Source organism: Nothobranchius furzeri, chromosome 4 (assembly GCF_043380555.1).
Source record: "Nothobranchius furzeri strain GRZ-AD chromosome 4, NfurGRZ-RIMD1, whole genome shotgun sequence".
NCBI classification, from domain to species: Eukaryota; Metazoa; Chordata; class Actinopteri; order Cyprinodontiformes; family Nothobranchiidae; genus Nothobranchius; species Nothobranchius furzeri.
In genome coordinates this window covers 12,677,024-12,696,383 of record NC_091744.1, presented here as the reverse complement: position 1 = coordinate 12,696,383, position 19,360 = coordinate 12,677,024, and the positions used below count along the sequence as shown (strand labels likewise).

At 44.4% G+C, this 19,360-nt stretch overlaps 1 protein-coding gene across 3 annotated transcripts; it reads right to left on the bottom strand.

Annotated features, from left to right (window-relative positions):
• Nucleotides 1-3,602: 3,602 nt before the first annotated feature.
• LOC129159794 (uncharacterized) lies at nt 3,603-18,852 on the bottom strand. 3 transcript variants are annotated; one of them, XM_054736993.2, is made up of 6 exons: nt 18,358-18,852; nt 7,884-8,345; nt 7,502-7,713; nt 7,283-7,430; nt 5,239-5,348; nt 3,603-4,246 (listed from the first exon to the last, which is right to left on the bottom strand). In XM_054736993.2, the coding sequence occupies exons 2-6, from the start codon at nt 7,921-7,923 to the stop codon at nt 3,941-3,943; spliced, it is 816 nt and encodes a 271-aa protein (XP_054592968.1). In that variant the 5' UTR covers nt 7,924-8,345; nt 18,358-18,852; the 3' UTR covers nt 3,603-3,940. The 3 variants fall into 3 exon arrangements, 2 of the variants coding, with proteins under 2 accessions (XP_054592968.1, XP_054592969.1); XR_011520262.1 differs by lacking the exons at nt 3,603-4,246; nt 5,239-5,348; nt 7,283-7,430; nt 7,502-7,713; nt 7,884-8,345 and adding exons at nt 13,304-13,653; nt 13,821-18,290; XM_054736994.2 differs by lacking the exons at nt 3,603-4,246; nt 5,239-5,348; nt 7,283-7,430; nt 7,502-7,713; nt 7,884-8,345 and adding an exon at nt 13,304-18,290.
• Between the last annotated feature and the right edge of the window lie 508 nt (nt 18,853-19,360).

Here is a 19,360-nt window from a genome sequence, read left to right as displayed (position 1 = left end):
GGACATATTTGTCTCTCATTCTCCCACCTCTTCATGCGCTCCCCACCTCTAAACCCACGTTTCCTGTCATTTCCGTCCACAAATAAAAAGCTTGCTGCGCATCTTTTCACTCCTCCAGTCACGGGATTTAAACGTTCATATTTTTAGTTTTTTCGCGAGGTATTCTTCAAGCTTCTCCATGTCTGCCGCTAGTTAAACTCGGCTCTCTTTGCAATGGCGGCGCTGTAAACAACAGCTGCGTCCTGACCAATCACAAGCTTGCGTAATCCGTCTCGTTCGACGGATGTTTAAAAAAGTGGGCTCGACTCCGTACGTACTTGCGTGCCTGCCGAAGCCCTACGCAAGGACAGATAATGGCGTTGCGTGTCTCCGCACTGACGCAGACGGAGAAGCATAAATCAGGCTTAAGCCTATAGCAGCATAAGTACAGAGATAACTCATGATAATGTAACGGAATTGAAGTGATGTAACTATCTAAAGTTGTATTTTAATACACTGTAAGTAGTTCACTTTTTATAAACAGAAGAATAGGCTGTTTTTATCATCAGGGAGTTTAATTAAACACTCTGTATTGACTTTGAGACAAGAAAAGAGAGAGAGATGGGATCGTTTGAGAATCTTTAATTTCTGAATTATAAATTCTAAACAATCTACCAGGACTAACTCTGTGATGGATGAAAATGGATTCGGATGTTGTGTTGGTGCATGTGTGTGTGTGTGGGTGTGTCTGGTTCAGACTCTCTAGGCTGACGTCAATGAATCTGGTCGTCTTTGTTATGACTAGATATCACGAGGCTTATAAAGTGATGACATGAGCCGCTATTTTGCCGTGTACGTACCCAGTGGGGGTCTCTCAGGTAGATCAGGAAATGCCAGGTCTGGAGACCTCGGATGTACGCTGGAGCTGTCGGTGCAGCGATCACAACGTTTCAAAGCCCGTCTGGAGGGTCGACCCCGGTACCGTTCGGCGGCGTCAGCAGGTGCTCTTATTTTGAAAGGACGTCGTCTGGTTGTTAAAACGACGAAAATCTCCCGCTTCACAGTTCTTAGTTTAAAGAAGAAAACACATCTGGCCAGGCTGTGCTTTTCTTTAGGATGACGGTGGCTAGAACTGAAGTCAAAATGGAACTGACTTAAAAATGGCGTTGCCTTGTTTTATATCTCTGAATTGTTGATAAGTTGTAGTAAAGTGGATTGGACACTTTAAGTCAACACCAGATTCTCCTGCGGCAGCCGAAAGCTCTGATTGGTTGGAACAATGTGTCATGCGTTTCTATGGAGATGAGGATCAGTATGTCTGTGCCGTAGTCCTGTTTCATTAAACATAATTCATGACATATTTATTTCACAGATAATTCACTTGATTATTGTTGATCAACAACTGTTTTGCTTAATAATTTTAATCACAAATAAAGTACTTTGATTAAGTAAAGTTTCTTCTTCTCCTTCGGGCTCTTCTCCTGGAATGTAAACAGTCTGAGGAACACCCGACCTTGGTTTTTCTACATGGTGTTATTGTGCACAGGGGGCAGCTGTATGGAGTTGAAAATAATGAACTTCATAACCTTACAATAATCTATCCTATTTAGATGGAGGCATGTTGGAGTCAGGACAAGGGAGAGCTGTCTTTACCGACTGTACACTCCACCTCCCTCTACTCCCCCACTTGTCCAGATTTAGGCTAACATCAGATTTTAACCATAGGCCCTATCAAATAAAAATGTTTTAAGCCTATTCTTAAAAGTAGACAAAGTGTCTGCCTCATGGACTAAGGCTGGGAGCTGGTTCCACAGGAGAGGAGCCTGATAACTAAAAGATCTGCCTCCCATCCTAATTTTAGATATTCTGGGAACCACCAGTAGACCTGCAGTCTGAGAGCGAAATGCTCGGTTAGGAACGTATGGAACAATCAGATCACTGATGTATGATGGAGCTTTATTATTAAGAGCTTTTTATGTGAGAAGGATGATCTTAAAATCTATTCTGAATTTAACAGGTAGCCAATGTAGGGAAGCTAAGACAGGAGAGATATAATCTCTCTTTTTAATTCTCATCAGAACTCTAGCTGCAGCATTTTGGACAAGCTGAAGACTTTTAACTACATTCTGTGGACTTCCTGAGAGTAATGAATTACAGTAATCCAGTCTTGATGTAATAAATGCATGAACTAGTTTTTCAGCATCACTCCTGGAAAGGATGCTTCTAATCTTAGCAAAATTCCGAAGGTGCATGGAAAAAGGAAATCCTACAAACCTGTTTAACCTGGGATTTGAATGTCATGGTCAAAGATAACACCAAGGTTCCTTACTTTGTTCTCGGAGATTAATGTAATGCCATTCAGGTCAGGTGATTGGCTAAGCAATTTCCTTTTCTGGATTTATGGTCCAAAGATGAGAACTTCCGTCTTGTCTTGATTTAAAAGCAAAAAGTTTAGAGTCATCCAATTTTTTATGTCCTCAAGACAAGCCTGTAATCTACCCAACCGATTAGGTTCATCAGGGTTAATGGATAAATATAACTGAGTATCGTCAGCATAACAGTGGACGTTTATCCCATGCTGTCTAATGATTTTACCAATTGGGAGCATATATATAGTAAAAAGAATTTGTCCAAGCACTGAACCCTGTGGTACTCCACAAGTAACCCTGGAGTATGAAGACGGTTTGTCATGTACATTTACAAAATGAAATCTGTCAGACAGGTAGGATTTAAACCAGCCTAGCGCTGTTCCTTTGATCCCTACAACATGTTCAAGTCTTTCTAAAAGAACATTGTGATCAACTGTGTCAAAGGTAGCACTGAGATCTAACAAGACTAGAACAGACACAAGATTCTTATCCGAGGCCATGAGAATATCATTTGTAACTCTCACTAACGCAGTTTCAGTGCTGTGATACTCTCTAAAACCAGACTGAAATTCCTCAAAAAGAGCATTAGTGTTTAAATGCTCACATACTTGGATGGCCACTATTTTTTCCAGGACTATGGATAAAAATGGAAGGTTAGATATTGATCTATAATTCATTGGGTCATCTGGATCCAGAGAAGGCTTCTTAAGTGAAGGTTTGATTACAGCAACCTTAAAATCTTGTGGTACATATCCATTTACTAAGGATAGATTTATTATATGTAGAATGGGGGCAGTAACCAAAGGAAATGCTTCTTTAAATAATTTGGTTGGGATTGGATCCAAAACGCAAGTTGAAGGTTTACACTGCAAAAATTAGCCATCTTAAAATAAGCTAAAAAATAGTTGAATTTAGTCTAAATGACCTTAAATTAAGTGAAATAATCTGCCAGTGCAGCAAGATAATTGCACTTGGTAAGACTTCTTGAAATAAGAAAAAATATCTACACTTTAGACAAGTGACAGATTTCTTAATACAAGTAGTGAAACACTAATTTCAAGTGCAAAATTAAATAAAATTAACTCAAAACTAGCCTGTTGGTGCTTTTTTCAGTTTTTTATCCCTCTCATGTTGAGATGAACAATCTTGGAACAAGCAACTGTACAAGATTAATCTTCTGCAATCAAGAATCATTAATAGGTTTTGTTTTAAATCAAGACAAAGAATTTATAATAAAAAAAATTAGGCACAGGGTGTAAAAAACACCTTTATTTGATATTTCTTTTCAAATGTCAAAAATTTTTCCAAACATCGCACAGATCAACGACTTTCTTAACAAATCTTAATTTTAAGCGTATTGTTTTGTATTCCTCTAACACATGAAGAACCTCAACATTTCATATACTAAAACTTTGTTTTAAGATGAACATTTTAGACACAGATTTTTTTTTAGGTTACGTATACAGTGTCAGGAAGAATCTAACAAAAAAAAAATTAAGAATGTAGTTGTAAATGTCTACATCACAACCTCTAAATGTTGGGTAAGAACTTTTCTGAACAAACATGACAGTCTAGCTTGGACAGTGCTACTTCTAACAAAAACTTTTCCACTCTGCCATGGCTTTTTTGTATGAGCCTGTGGTGTCTTGCTCATGGATATTGTCCTTTAAAACTTCAGTCTGAATGACAGACAGAAGGGTTGCCACACACTTTGGATAAGTGAGATGCAGGGTGTAGCAGTATGCCATTAGATACAGCAAACCTTGACCGAGGTCTTCTTTTGCAAATGTGGTGATGGGAGTGGTTTCCAGTGCCACAAGACAGGATGACCCATCAAACAGCAAAACCGGGCCCAAGAGGGATCTCTTCTGGAGGTACATGGCTGGATCTTCTGTTGGCTAAAGAAAAAGGACAAATTATTTCTTCATGGTAGAACAGAGAATCTGAAATGTTACTGGTGCAGTCCAACTACTTGAGACACAATTGCTGTCCCCACATGACTGACCATTTAATTTTAATTACTTTGAGACTCTGTCTAATACTAATTTTAATTACATTACATTATGAGAGAGAGAGAGAGAGAGAGAGAGAGAGAGAGAGAGAGAGAGAGAGAGAGAGAGAGAGAGAGAGAGAGAGAGAGAGAGAGAGAGAGAGAGAGAGAGATGAAAAGTCCCCACCATCCTGTTTATTCTGCATCCTGCAGCACTACGGATCAGAACCGCTGCAGATACGAGTCACATTACTGTTACAAGTCTGCTCCACACACAGGAGCAGGAAGTACAGCAAGCCGTTGTAGTGAACATAATTTAAACTGTATTATTGCCAACCCGTACATAATAGACATGCCATCATTGCATTGTTAGCAGCAGAAATTAAATGTTGTTACCATTTCCAATACAAATGCATGTTAATGAAATACATTATATTTTACTGCATATATTTATGTGTCATTTAGACTAAGATGAGTGTTATTAATACAAACCTAAAACGTTACTGAAATGTGGGTCAAATATATAAAAATATTTTAACTATAAATATCAGATGGTAAAAAGGAAATAAACACTAATCTAATGCATATTATTGAGCCTTTCATAATAAGAGTCTATTTCAGCCTGATCATTTTGATGTTTTATTTCATATTTTTTAGCAGCAAACCAGTTTTGTTTCACTTGAAACGTTGTCAAATGAAATATTCAATTAATCCACAGAAGCTTAGATTCAAACACTTAACGATAACATATTTGGCTTTTGAAAAATTGAGGCAGTTGAATGCACAGAATATGTGGTGGGGCATGGTCAGGATGGTACCACCTCTGCCTCAATTTGAGTCAGGAAAAACCCTGCATGTACAAAATAAAACCACTTGCAGACATTCAATGAGAAAACTAACCTGAAGGACATGAATTAATGCCTCACTGGCATGTCCCAGCTTCTTGGGGGGTACAGCTGGTGATGGGAAGAGCATGGGGAGTGCCCTGAACAGGGCTATGTTGTGTTTCACTGGAACACAGTAAATCAACTTTTAGTTCAACATTACTCTGCCTAAATCTGATTGACAGCTTCATCTTGAGTTCACAAATAATCCCGTGCCACCATTAACAGTCCTGTATTTTTCTAAATACCAGAAAGCATTATTTTGTACACTCATTTGACAAAAATTGTTCATCTTATATTATAGGTCTAGACATTCAAGAGTCAATCACAAGAGCATCGACTCCGCAGCTGACTGGATCTCAAGCCAGTCGGCACTTGCTTACTGCCTGAATTAAATAAAAGATTGTTTCTATGTTATTATTAAGGATTTGAGCATGCTCTCGTGTCCTTGAATGCACTGGCAGGAGATCCATCTGGAGCTATGCTGTGATTTGGGATCCATTGTGGAGCGACAGATGAACCGCACAAATCCGAATCCAGTCCATATTCTATTTTACAACTAGAACCCTCCAGAACCTCCTCTGCTCCCCAATCACACGCTTCAAGGTAACCAGACTGAATGACAGCTCAGAAGAGGCTGCACTCTCAGACATTTCCAAATAAAACAAACACCAGGCAGATCGACTTCTTAAATGTAAATAACAACTCGTTACTCTACGATGTATTCAATTCTATTTTTAATTTATTCCCGACAGGAACCTCTCATCTGTCCCGACTGTGTTTATAACCTCTGCAACTAGCTTGGTTCTTTTGCACTTTGGCAGCCAGTGTCTCGATCTCGCAAGTTTTCTTTTTTCTGGGTAGAACACAGGAATCCCTTAATGTGCTGAGGACGTAGCGTGACCAAATATGGTTAATTGAGGGTGTTTCTGTATATAAATGACTGAACAGACATGAGCACCTGGGTATGCATGTGTGATTTTTAATCAGACGAGTATAGAGGAACGTGCGTACGAGAGGCCACCGCATGTTTCATAAATCAGGATTTTGACTGTTTGTACGAACAATCTAAATTTCTTTCATAGGAACGAATTTAGGAATATTTCTACAAAGTTTTGGTGAATGAGGCCCCAGAATCCTAGCAGTCACAAAGAGCAATATAAATAAAATTATAAATAAATTTAAACACTGTAGACTATTTTTATGGTTTGTTGTGTTTAATTTTAAATGTAGTTGATGTAATGTACAGAAAGGTCAAGCTTCTTGTCCTTGTTGCCCCTCGAACTTATCAATGTTCAAGGACACACAGTGCACTGTCACATCCACTCTTGCCGGATCCACTCCCAGCAGAACCAACCGGACTCCACCTCCTATCAGGCCTCGTGCCTCCGGCACTCGCCAACGTTCCCTACGCCACTCATAAAAGCCGGAAGCATTCTTCCAGACGCCGTCAGTCATCGAGGGTTCTTCAAGCTCAAGACTAGAGCCTCTTTTACCTTAACAGACTCTAAACTCCTTGCTCCGATCCGGAGCCGAATCTCCTGCTCCTCTCTGGAGCACACTCCACCCACACCTGGAGCAGCCAGCTTCTTCCTGCCTCCCGCTCCATCGACTCCAGCCGTGGGGTAAGTCACCATCCGTGACAGGGCTCAGTCATGCTGTCACAGACGGTGAATTACCCCACGGCTGGAGTTGGAGCGGGAGGCAGGAAAAAGCCAGCTGCTCCAGGTGTGTGCTTCCGAGAGGAGCGGGAAATTTGGCTTCTGACGGGAGCAGTAGGTTCGACTCCTGGCCTGATGGGAGGTGGAGTCCGGTTGGTTCCGGCAGGAGTGGATGTGACATTGCACCCCAGCTATCATCTTTTTCTCTGAGAAAGTTTGGTCTCCTCAGCTTAAGAAATATTTAACTATATACTTTATTAAAGAGGGGTCATCTGACATTCTAACCAATATGGTACAATTATTCCAGTTTCATCAGTGTTAACAATATACATAACGATAATCATACTTATATCTGTAGCAACAGTTACATGGTGTGTGGATGACAGCACAATGACTAACCTTCATCCAGGTTCATGGGTGGCTTCAACACCTTCTTCCAAACACCGTAAAACTGAACCGTGGAGCAGAAGTCATCCCATCGCTTCTTTAATTCTGTCAGGAATGTGCAGTTGCCTTTATCCAGGATGCGCCTCAGCTCGTCCATCACCTATAGTGAAAGAAACAAAAAAGTATATGCTTGCTTTATGGGGAAGAAACAATAAAAAATAAGCCACTTACATTGTGAAGCTCCTTGAAACATGGGTATGCCTCGAGAATCTTTCCGGCTCTTTCCTCTTCTTTCAGAACATCACTGTCAATGAAGGCTCGTCTTGATTGAAACTCAAGGTCAAGGATTTGCCGGACAGCGTCTTGGTTGGGCTTTGGCTTCTTATACATTGCCTGCAGAGTCTTGTAATGCCTGGCCTGCGTTACTCGACTATCCTTGTCAGCTAAAAAAACATAACAAACATTTAAAAAACATAGGAGAATCTCCAATCTCAGAATCTATGTGAATAAGGATTACAGAACATAGTTAAATTAAACAACTGTGAGCATAAACAATCCAGTTACTCAGCAGTTTACACAGATGAATATATTTTGAAACACAAGGTTGACATACCATTTAGAATCGATACTGTAAAATCATCCAATCCATCCATGATTTCCTTGTGTTCCTTTCAACTTAGCCTTTACCTGGAGGACAGAAACAACCATCATGCTGTGCCATGCAGATAAAAACGGAAACTGCTCTAGACTGGTTTTAAAAGTCTAGTGACCACCTGTCATGGATCCAAAGTTTAGCACCAAAAGCATCAAACATCTCTTATGTTTTTTATTGGGGTTGAACTGTATTTTGATCATGTGTTTCAAATAATATTAGTAATATCAATTTCACAAGAATGACTGAAAAAAAAACTGTTGTTTTTATTCTTAAAAACAATTATGAACTGTTGATTTTCCAAATTCTTTCATTCATGATTTTTTTTTCACCAACTGAAAATAGTTCACTGAAAGCTCCATACACCTTACACTCGTGTGTAATCTTTCCGGCAGGATGAGTGACTTTCTTTATCCAGGGTTTCTGCAGAAATCAGCAAAACAAATTTAATGCTTTTTAATGCCATTTTAATGCCATTTTTAACCTTTTTAATGCCATAAACAAACACACATGAGAATCCACGGATATATATGTACATAAAAAAATCCTCTGAGAATTCAATGTATTATAATGTACCCTGAGATAAACAACAAAAAAATGTATGCCTGGAACATAGCAAATACATAGTTGCATGGAAAGTTACATGTTATTGAACATGCTACAGCATTTTTTTCACACACAACAGGATTAATGCATGTGCCTTAGCTCACTAGTTTTTGATTCCAGCTCTGACTCAACATCTGTCAGTTCATTGCATTTGTCCCTGTATCTCTTCCTTAGAGTTTTAGATTTTGTTATCATTTGAGCCATGAGCGTGCTCGGTTTGTTTTCTGCCTGTTCAGCTAGTTGATCAGCATCTTTCTGAAGGCTGACACACACCACCCATAATATCTCTTTTTCTTTTTCAGCTGTTCTAGATGAATGGAGCGCTCCACATGCACTCTCAGACATGTTATGGCTTCTGTTTCTATAACTTCACATGCAGACATTTGAGGTTTGCCAGAAAGGAAAGCTGGCCTGTACACTTTGCAGGGCACAATGTCATCAATGAAGAAACCCCTGTCTACCATGATGACCATCTCTAGTTGTAGCATTTTCAACACACCAGATTCCCAGGTTAGTCCTTTCCTTTCTGGCAAAACTCAAATGTCTGCATGTGAAGTTATAGAAACAGAAGCCATAACATGTCTGAGAGTGCATGTGGAGCACTCCATTCATCTGGTCCAAGAACACAAGCTTTTTGATTGTTATTCCCCTCCTTGCATTTGTAAACAATCAGCTATATGCTGTGGTTTTTCTCCTTACCAACTTTTAAAATAGCCCACTAGTGAAGGCCTGGGCAAAGACGCCTGATGTCTGAGAACCTCAACATATGTACGGCAACCACACTGTATATTTACACACTTTAATAAAGAAGCTGCATATCAAGCTTTCATTCAGATGACCTTCAACAGTGCTGCACCCTGCTGAGGGACATCCGAGTAAAACCTTGAGATGGCCATTTTCTGTTCACTAACTTGCTTTAGTAAATCCTTACTTTGGTTAAATAAATCAGTTGTTGAACCCCCCACTCCTCTGTTTGGTCTCCTTTCTTATTACAGCCCACCACTTCCAGTCTGGGTTGTAACAATCTGGAGACAGATTTCTGAGTATCTCCTCCTTTGGTATACAGATCCTCACTGAGCCAAGTACTGTGAATAGTTTCTCCATGATATTATCCAGCAAGGTCCCGTTTTTGTCAAAACAAGGGTGAGGTAATGAAAAAATAGAAATATTTCATTAAATTAACATTTAAATTATTTATATGAATCATTAAAATAAATAAAAAAACATGTTTTGAAATATATAAAGTGCACCAAACTTGACTCAGTCCATTCAACAATTCTAAATGGACAATTATGTAACTCATCAATTAATTATTTGAAAGGATAATTTGTCAATTAAATGCTGAAAAAAATAAACAATACATTAATGAGGCAAGAACTTTTTAAACTTGAACATACCTACACCCACAAGTCTATTTTTACCTGGAGTCTCCTCTCAAGAGTGGCTGAAGTAATATTACTACTTTGACAGAATACAAATTCTCTCTCTTTCTCTCTGGAAGCCCCACTCTAAGGGCCTTTGCAGTGTATTAGTGAGTCATATATTATACAACCACAGTCATAAAGTTTTCAATCAGTAGTTTTATTTCAGTATGTATTTTTCCAGTATCACAAAAAATATTAATTTTATATGGTTAAAATCATCTAGCTTATGTGCACTTTTTAAAACACTGCCCAGCAAACATTCGGACGTTTAATGACAGTTGAACGGTCACAACTGTAAAATAATATCACAGGAATTAGGAAAAAATTACACAACATCTACTCTATTTGCCTTGCCCATACTCGAACCTGGATCCTCTGGGGGGAGAGTGACCAGCTCTACCAGCTGAGCTATGACAACAACTACTGAATATCAGATTTCTTTATATAGATAGGTAGAGGGTAAAGTGCGGGGTAAACTAACCAATCAGAGGACAGAGAAGATCTGCCACAGGCCATGCCTCCAGAGTGCCAAAACCCCTTAGAGCCGAGCGAGCAGAGTCAGAAACCGAGCACGCAGAGAGGCTGCCGAGCGCGCAGAGAGGCTGCCGCGCGCGCACGTTTTCCTCTGCCGTGTGCTCGTTGGCAACGCGCGCACGCAGGTTTGTCACTTGTGCACATCCTTGTTTGCTCACAGACACAGTTTGCTCCCTCTCAGTGCACAAATGACCTCTCGCTATGTATATTTTCACTCGCGAGTCCCGTTCACACGCGCGATGTGGACCCAATCCGCGTGCACGTGTTGTGGCACGCCTCTGACGCCATACCTGTCTGTTTTGTGTCCTGTGTGGAGTCATTGTTTCATTGTCAGCGTGCGTCCTAATAAACCTGTGAAGTTAATTCTACCTGTCTGCCTGCCTGCTTCCTCCCCGGTCTGGATCCTCGCCTTATCTCCGCTCCACTCCGCAGTACGTCGTGACAGAATGACTCCACCCGAACCCGTTGATGGATCCAGCCAGGAGATTCTGCCTTGGGAGAATCTGCTCCAGTGGCTTACCCCGACCCACCAGCCGGCTTCTCCGTCTCCAGGCCCAGCTCCGCCTCGCTGCCGCCGCTGGCATCGCCGACCTTCGGCCGCGGCGTTCCTCCCTGTCCTCCCGGAACCGGAGGCATGTTTGGACTGGGAGCCGCTGCCAGATCGCTCCAGCTATGGGGGCACAAGGCTGGCGATCTGTACCCCCGGAGTCGGTCCACGGCGTGGGGAGAGACGCCGGAAGCCACCGCAGCCCTGCGCTTCTGGACGGAGCTTCGAGCCCGCCGCTGGCCGTGCACGGCGTGGCAGTTCGGACACGCCCCCGGCCAGACCACCAGTCCCGTCTCCTGCCGAACCGGAGCCTCCGTCGGTTGCAGAGGAAGGAGCAGCAATCGCAGCCCGGCTGATAGAACAACGGGCGGAGCTCGACCGGTTCCGCGAGCTCCTCAGCCGCCAGGAGTCTCACCTGGATGCTCTATCCTCCTCGTCTCTGGGCCAGAGGAGCGAGCGCGGGATTCACCCAGCAGATCTCGCTGGTCAGCGGACTGAGCTGGCCCAGCTCCGTTGGGCGCTCAGCCTCAGGGAGCTAGAGTTGGACAAGCTGACCTCCCGCCTCTCCTCATCGCTCCAAGCTCTCCTAGCAGCGGCCCTGCTACCGACCCAAAAGCAGACGGTACCGGATCCGGACCAAAACTCGGCGGTTCAGAAGTCGAGGGACCAGAAGCTGACTCCTCCGGGCCCGAAGTAGACGGTTCCGGTTCCGGTCCAGAGGTCGACCGTCCGAAAACCGAAGGACCAGAAGTCGACGCCCCCGGACCCGAAGCCGACGCCCTCGGACAAGAAGTCAAGGGAAGTCGACGCCCGTTCCTGTTCTGAAGTCGACGCCCGTTCCTGTTCTGAAGTCGACGTGTCCGAAGGCGCCTGTTCTGAAGTCGACGTGTCCGAAGGCGCCTCCTCTGAAGTCGACGTGTCCGAAGGCGTGTCCTCCGAAGTCGGCCTGTCTGATGACGTGGCCTCCTCCTCTGATGACGTGGCCTCCTCCTCTGATGACGTCGCCTCCTCCTCTGAAGTCGGCTCGTCTGATGACGTGGCCTCCTCCTCTGATGACGTCGCCTCCTCCTCTGAAGTCGGCTCGTCTGATGACGTCGCCTCCTCCTCTGAAGTCGGCTCGTCTGATGACGTTGCCTCCTCCTCTGAAGTCGGCTCGTTTGATGACGTCGCCTCTGAAGTCGGCTCGTCTGATGACGTGGCCTCCTCCTCTGATGACGTCGCCTCCTCCTCTGAAGTCGGCTCGTCTGATGACGTGGCCTCCTCCTCTGATGACGTCGCCTCCTCCTCTGAAGTCGGCTCCTCTGATGATGTCGCCTCCTCCTCTGAAGTCGGCTCGTCTGATGACGTTGCCTCCTCCTCTGAAGTCGGCTCGTCTGATGACGTCGCCTCTGAAGTCGGCTCGTCTGATGACGTCGCCTCTGAAGTCGGCTCGTCTGATGTGGCCTCCTCCGAAGAAGTCGGCCCGTCTGATGACGTGGCCTCCTCCTCTGATGACATCGCCTCCTCTTCTGAAGTCGGCTCGTCTGATGACGTCGTCGCCTCTGAAGTCGGCTCGTCTGATGACGTCGCCGTCTCTGAAGTCGGCTCGTCTGATGACGTCGCCTCGTCTGAAGTCGGCTCGTCTGACGACGTCTCCTCGTCTGAAGTCGCCTTGTCTGACGATGTCGCCTCGTCTGAAGTCGCCTCATCTGGGGATGCTCTCTGCACTCAAGAGGTCGACACTCCGTCCAGCCGGGCGTCTCCACGGTTTCCGGTTCCGATGGTGGTTTTGAGGGCCGCTCCGGCCCAGCCTGCAGAGACTTTGTCACCGGCCCAGCCTGCAGAGACTTTGTCACCGGCCCAGCCTGCAGAGCTCCTCTATCATGGACGCAGACCCTCAAGGGTCCGTCCTCGTCTCCTCCTCTGCCGCTGGCGCCGGCCTCCAAGGGCCCATCGCCTCCTCTTCTGCCGCAGGCGGCAGCCTCCAAGGGCCCATCGCCTCCTCTTCTGCCGCAGGCGCCGGCCTCCAGGGGCCCGTCGCCTCCTCATCTGCCGCAGGCACCGGCCTCCATGGGCCCGTCGCCTCCTCTTCTGCCGCAGGCGCCGGCCTCCAAGCGCCCGTCGCCTCCTCATTTGCCGCAGGCCCCCGGACTCTGCTGTTCCCTGCCGCCTCTCCATCGGTCCCTCGGTTCGTCTGGGCCCTCCCTCCGGGTCCCCCTCCTCCCGCCCTGCTCCTTGTTCCTGTGGGTGTCTGGGATCCGCCCTTTGAGAGGCGGGGGGGGGGGGGGGGGGGGTACTGTCACACCCTGTCCTGTCTCCCTGTTTAGTTCAGCTCTGTCTCGTTAATTACCCCCACCTGCCTCTTGTTTCCCAATCACCTTAGCTCCCGGTCCTCCTGTATTTAAACCCTGTCTGTTTTGTGTCCTGTGTGGAGTCATTGTTTCATTGTCAGCGTGCGTCCTAATAAACCTGTGAAGTTTTTTTCTAACTGTCTGCCTGCTTCCTCCCCGGTCTGGATCCTCGCCTTATCTCCGCTCCACTCCGCAGCACGTCGTGACACCCTCCCAGAGACAGCACTGTCCTCAATGTTAACCACCAGTCTCATAAAAGTGTTCCTTCCTTTCCCCTCTAGAGAAGACGACTATTGATAAAATAGAACCGGAAAAAGGGTTTAATAAAAGAGCTGGAAAAGGTTTAATAAAAAGAACTGGAAAAACAGTAGCAGGCTAAGATCTGTGAACAAAACACGCATTGTTAGTCCTATTCTAACGAAGCACAAAAAATGCTATGAATGTTGTAAACCAGTACCTCATCGGCCGACCGCTTGCCAATGTAAATTCCCGGTTGTTCACCCCTCAGTCCTGCTCACATTTCATAAAGAGAAACCGATTAAGGAAAAAACCCTTTAAACTAAAGCAAAGCCAGATCACTCACCACTTAGCTACACCCACGTCTGCACCCAAAGCGAGGCTTTCGACTTTTGCGGCTAGACCCCAGCTGCCCTAATTATAGCAGCCCTCTAACTACACACCTGGCCTCTCCTGTGTCAGCGGCATGACACGTACAACCAGAATTACTTCCGGGAACTAAGGTGACCCGGTTACACTGGGCAAACAACACTAAGATTAATAAACAAAGAGATCATCCAACACGTGGGTAAATAACAATAAACAATTAAACACAAAGCGCCGGGACTAAACCGGGTAAAAGGAAGGAATTTGGAGGAACACCAAAAACTCCACCAAAAGGGTGAGCTGAACTCTTTTACGAGTATGCTAGTGAAACACAACCAAGCTTGATATTTCGAGGAAGGATAATCTAACCACATAGGTATCAAACGAGACTTTAACGTCAGGTTTTCTAGGAAGGAAAAAGAGGAACACTCGCTCTAACACCAGGCCTCTTCTAAGCTTCCCTCCTCGAATGTCAGAAGGAGCTGCCTTTTAACAGGGAGCGCACTGATTGAAATGAGCTGCACCTGGCTCCGTTAGAGCCAGGAGAGCAAGATGTAGCGATGAGGCCACCTTGTGGCCACCAAAATAGACAGCGTCTGTTACACCCCACTACAATGACCTTATCAGTATGTAGCACCAAATCAGATAAAAAATCAGAGATCTGATCCAAAAACTCAGAGTAAGGGCCTGGTGGACGATATAAAACTACAAACAAGAGTGGTTTTACAGTTTTGCAATCTGGATTAGGAAAACTAAGAATAAGATGTTCGAACGAACTGTAGCTATTAATTGGTAAGGGACTGATTAATAAGTCCGAATGAAAACTGGTTGCTACCCCTCCTCCTCGCCCTGTACTTCGAGCAATATGATGATTTAAATAATTTGAAGGAGTCAACTCGTTTAAGCTAACATAGTCCTCTTGCTGCAGCCAGGATTCTGTGAGAGAGAGCAAAGAGATCTGATTATCACAAATCAAGTCATTAACTAACAAAGTCTTAGAAAAAATGGATCTAATGTTCAACAACCCACATTTAATTTTTCTAGTTTTCTGCTCGGTTGAATTTGTTCTAATATTTATGAGATTTCCATGATTTGCTTTATTAAGCCTGATATTCAATCTGTGTGATTTTGGCCGTGGGCAGGACACTGTCTCTATGGGGTAGTGGGTGGGTAACAGTACAGAAGCTGCAGAGGGGTGGGTTAAACTACGACTCTGCTTCCTGGTCTGGACCCTGGGTAGTCATGGAGGACTAATAAAACTGGCCATGTTCCTAGAAAGAAGAGCTGCTCCATCGAAAGAGGGATGGATGCCGTCTCCCCGCATCAGACCAGGTTTTCCCCAAAAAGTTTTCCAATTATCAATGTAGCCCACGTTGTTTTCAGGACACCACCTAGACAGCCAGCAGTTGAAGGACAGCGTGCGGCTAAACATGACGTCACTGGTCCGATCAGGCAAGGGGCCAGAGAAAATTACGAAGTCCGACATTGTTTTGGCAAACTTGCACACCGAAGCAACATTAATTTTACTGACCTCCGATTGGCGTAACCGGGTGTCGTTACCGCCAGCGTGGATAACAATCTTACTGTATTTACGCATATCCTTAGTCAGCAGTTTCAGATAAGATTTAATGTCGCCCGCTCTGGCCCCAGGTAAACATTTAACTATGGTTGCTGGAGTCTCTAATGCCACGTTTCTGACTATGGAGCTGCCAATGATCAGAGTCGGCTTGTCAGTGGGTGCGTCACTGAGCGGGGAAAATCTATTAGAAACGTGGACGGGTTGGTGGTGGCCCACAGGCTGAGTTCTATGCTTCCTGCGTACCGTCACCCAGCCGGCCTGAGGTCCCGGCTGCTTGGGTTCTGCTGGAGGGTCGCTACGGGATGGTTCTGAGCTAGTTAGCCCCGCGCTAGCTAAGTAGCTACGGCTGTTTACGGGCTTTTCAACAGCGCAGAGCCGGGACTCCAATTCCGACACCCTCGCCTCCAAAGCTACAAAAATGCTACATTTATTACACGTACCATTATCGCTAAAGGAGGCAGAGGAGTAACTAAAAATCTGACACAGAGAGGAAGAGATAGGAGACGGAGAAGCAGAGACAGAAGTAGCTTTGTTTGCTTGTAGAGTTGTTTTATTTATTATTATGTGAACATGATCAACATGTGTTTGTTGTTGTTCAGGCAGGCCACAGGCCACAGCAAGCATTTAACAAATCCTAGTTTGAATCAGTAAAAAACGATTCAAGGAATTTTTTCAAACCATTTGAATATTCGTTTCAATATTTCAGCCCTATTAGCTCTGTTAGCAAATAGTTGACCGAATTTAACTGTTAAAACCCCAGTTAACTGGTTTAAAAAATTGAAAACATGCATCATGAGAGCGTACATACCTTTATCTTTATCACTTTATGTGACCACAAAATCATTGTTTTTCCTTTTTTATTTGGTCATTTCACACAATTCAGAAAAACCTGAAAGAATGATAGGCCTGTGTTTATGATATTATGAATGAAATGTGCGTTAAATAGAAGAACATCAAGATGTGATTGACTATAGCCATGTTACAGTTGATTCAGCCTCTACCTGCTCATTTCATTTGGGAAAGACCCAGAGGTGAATTCCCCCGCCGCACCCCTCCCCTTCCTCTTCTTCATACACGCACGGTACACGTGAACATTCTCAGTCAGCAGGAGCGCCTGCAGCTGCAGGGGGCGCCAACTTGCCGTTTCCAATCCAGACACTGTGATATGACAGATAATAGAACACCTCGGTGCGGCGCAGATTTCTTTTTTTATTTTTTACTCAGCGCTTGTGCGCCCCTTTTGTGTCATGAAAAAATGCCGCCCCGGGCAACTGCCCTGTCTGCCCGTGCCTAAAACCTCTACTGGGCACAACAGTGATTTCAAAAATATATTTCTTCACATTTCAAGGCTTTATATAGCCCATCCAATCAACATTAAAACAGGCGCTCCTAAAGCGCCCTCTAGTGTTTGCTTAGTAAAATTGCCTTTAATCAACTTAACCTCCTTCTCGTCTTCCTCTTTTATCACCATTATTTCTAAATTTGGTGCTTATTCTGCAAATCTCCGTGCCTTCGTATTTATCTATTCCTGTTGTTTAACAGCTTCATGATTTCTTTGTCAACGCCCCTTTGTGTCAGTGATGTCCGAGTGATTTAACCCTAAAAGTTAACCCCCAAATGTCTGCAACCTTCTGTAACTACTGCAAAGCCTTGTATGAGCTAATATAAATACATAAAATAACAGAAAAATCTGATAAGCTGTAATAAGTTGGCTTCACTCCTCCCGACGCCCCCAGTTTTCAGTGTTTTCCCTTCATATAAGCCAAGGCGGTGGATCAGCCACCAGTTTTCATCCTAGTGAAAAGTCCACTTGTATTTTTATGCTCTTTAAAACAAAGATCTATTTGAAAGACAGATAGTTCTATGTGAATAATAACAACTATGATGATAATCAAGAGGAATCTAAATGTTGAGTTGAAATGATCTGAGCCTGTACATTTCTGTTGGAGTTCTGGATGTGTTGTGACGGCTGTTGTTCCACGGTCAGGTTTAGGTTGCGTTTCTGCTGTGACGATACATTCCTGTACAGTTGTGATTAGAATAAATGTATAAATTAAACCTCGCTTTGCCTTTTTAATGCTTCATGTACGGCAATGTGCATTTTGTCTTGGGGCTGATTGGAGAAATGTAAAGGACTTCCTGCTACAAAAGCACATGTTAAAGGGGACGTGCTGCGACTATATTTTTAAAGTTAGAACAATTTTGTGGTCTATACAAAACAGGAAAATGCAATCTCACCAGCTCTTTGACATTTTCAGTACCTTTCAGAATGAGTCGTTTCATTGGGGGCTCGTTAAAGTTGCTGCTAGACACGCCCACCCATCCCCTGATTGGCTCAGCTTTTATCACAGTAAAAACTGAGAATTACTGATCACATTTCTGCTTTGTCTGCCAACAGCGTTATAGTTAAATCAGTGTATCACATCCAAATGATTCAAATCCAGAAAAGACTTTGGGTGTGTCCTATATGCACCCATATATTTATTCACTTACAGAATAAAGCTTGTTGAGATAAAACATCCTCCTACTAAAGCTAAGTAGTTGAGAGAATTGAGAACAAAATGAAAACAATGTATAAATATAAACAAAAACTTGTCCAACCAAGTGTCATGTTAGGGGGGAAGGTGTCTGACCCACCACATGCAGAATCAGTCACAGAGTCTGAGTATGGTATAAAAAAGAAAGTTTATAAAACGTGAACTAAAAGCGCAGCAGGAAAATCCAGCTGGGGCTCCGGGGGGTTATCTAGAGACGGGGGAAGAGTTAGTGGATGTTGAGGATCCGGACAAATGAGGTACAGGTCGAGACTTACAGTTTGTGATCCAGGGGAAACCAGAGAAGAGTTGTTCTGGGGGGGTAGTCCGTGAGGAGTGGGAGACAGAGACACACGCTGGATCACAGGAGACTGGGTTTCCAGGTTGCTGGAGGACTGGAGGAGCTGAGCACGGAATAGGGAGCAGGATCCGGTAAGGTAAGGTCAGTATGGAGCGGACAGCCAGGGAGCGGCTGGGAGACAGCGGGACTGGTCCGGTAGGTTGCAGGACGGTGTGAAAGGTGGTGGTGGAAATCTGGAGAAGAGGCAGCTTACAAAAATCAGGCAAGCTTGGAAAAACACACAGGAACCAGCAATCTGGCTAGAAGTACGACTTGGACGATATCTATTCGGATTACTCAGTAATCAGGCTCGGGAGTCATAGATACCGAAGTTGAGTTAATCATCCAGCGAATAAAGATGTCTCCCAGCAGCTTATATGTCCCTGGCCAACTGATGAGCAGATGGGCTGCAGCTGGTCCACTCCTTGACACGCCCACCTGCAGGAGAAGCTCAGAGAAGGTTTAGCAGAGAGAGGAGGACTCACCCCAGACCATGACACCAAGATAACTTAAAGTGATACTTTACAACTTTTTTGTATTTTGAACTCATTTTCTTGAGCCAGTATGTGCCAAAATGACCCTTTACATGGTGAATGAAATGTCACTCAGACCCTCAACACTCTGTGGCCAGAATACCACACTTGCAACTTCAGATTGCCGGTCAGGTCTGTTGGAGTTAGTAGAGCTGATATGCCTGGTTCTGCAGCCTTAAGGTGCTTTTCCAGGAACACTACTCAGGGCAACTCGGACCGATGCAGTTCAGCCCGACCACGATTTCCAAGGGCACGCTTTGGTATTTTCTCCCCTATTTTTAGTCCCTGCTCCATTGAGGTACCTGGCAAGGCTGAGTTGGGCCGGTATCGTGATTCTGGCCGCTGATTGGCTAGGGGCTTCATGGAGCTGGCGTGGGAACAAAACTGCTTTCAGATGGGCTGACTCAA

What these genes read in the sequence shown, in the direction of transcription:
- LOC129159794 (XM_054736994.2), bottom strand. Translation starts at nt 16,169, where the DNA reads ATGCTTGCTGTGGCCTGTGGCCTGCCTGAACAACAACAAACACATGTT.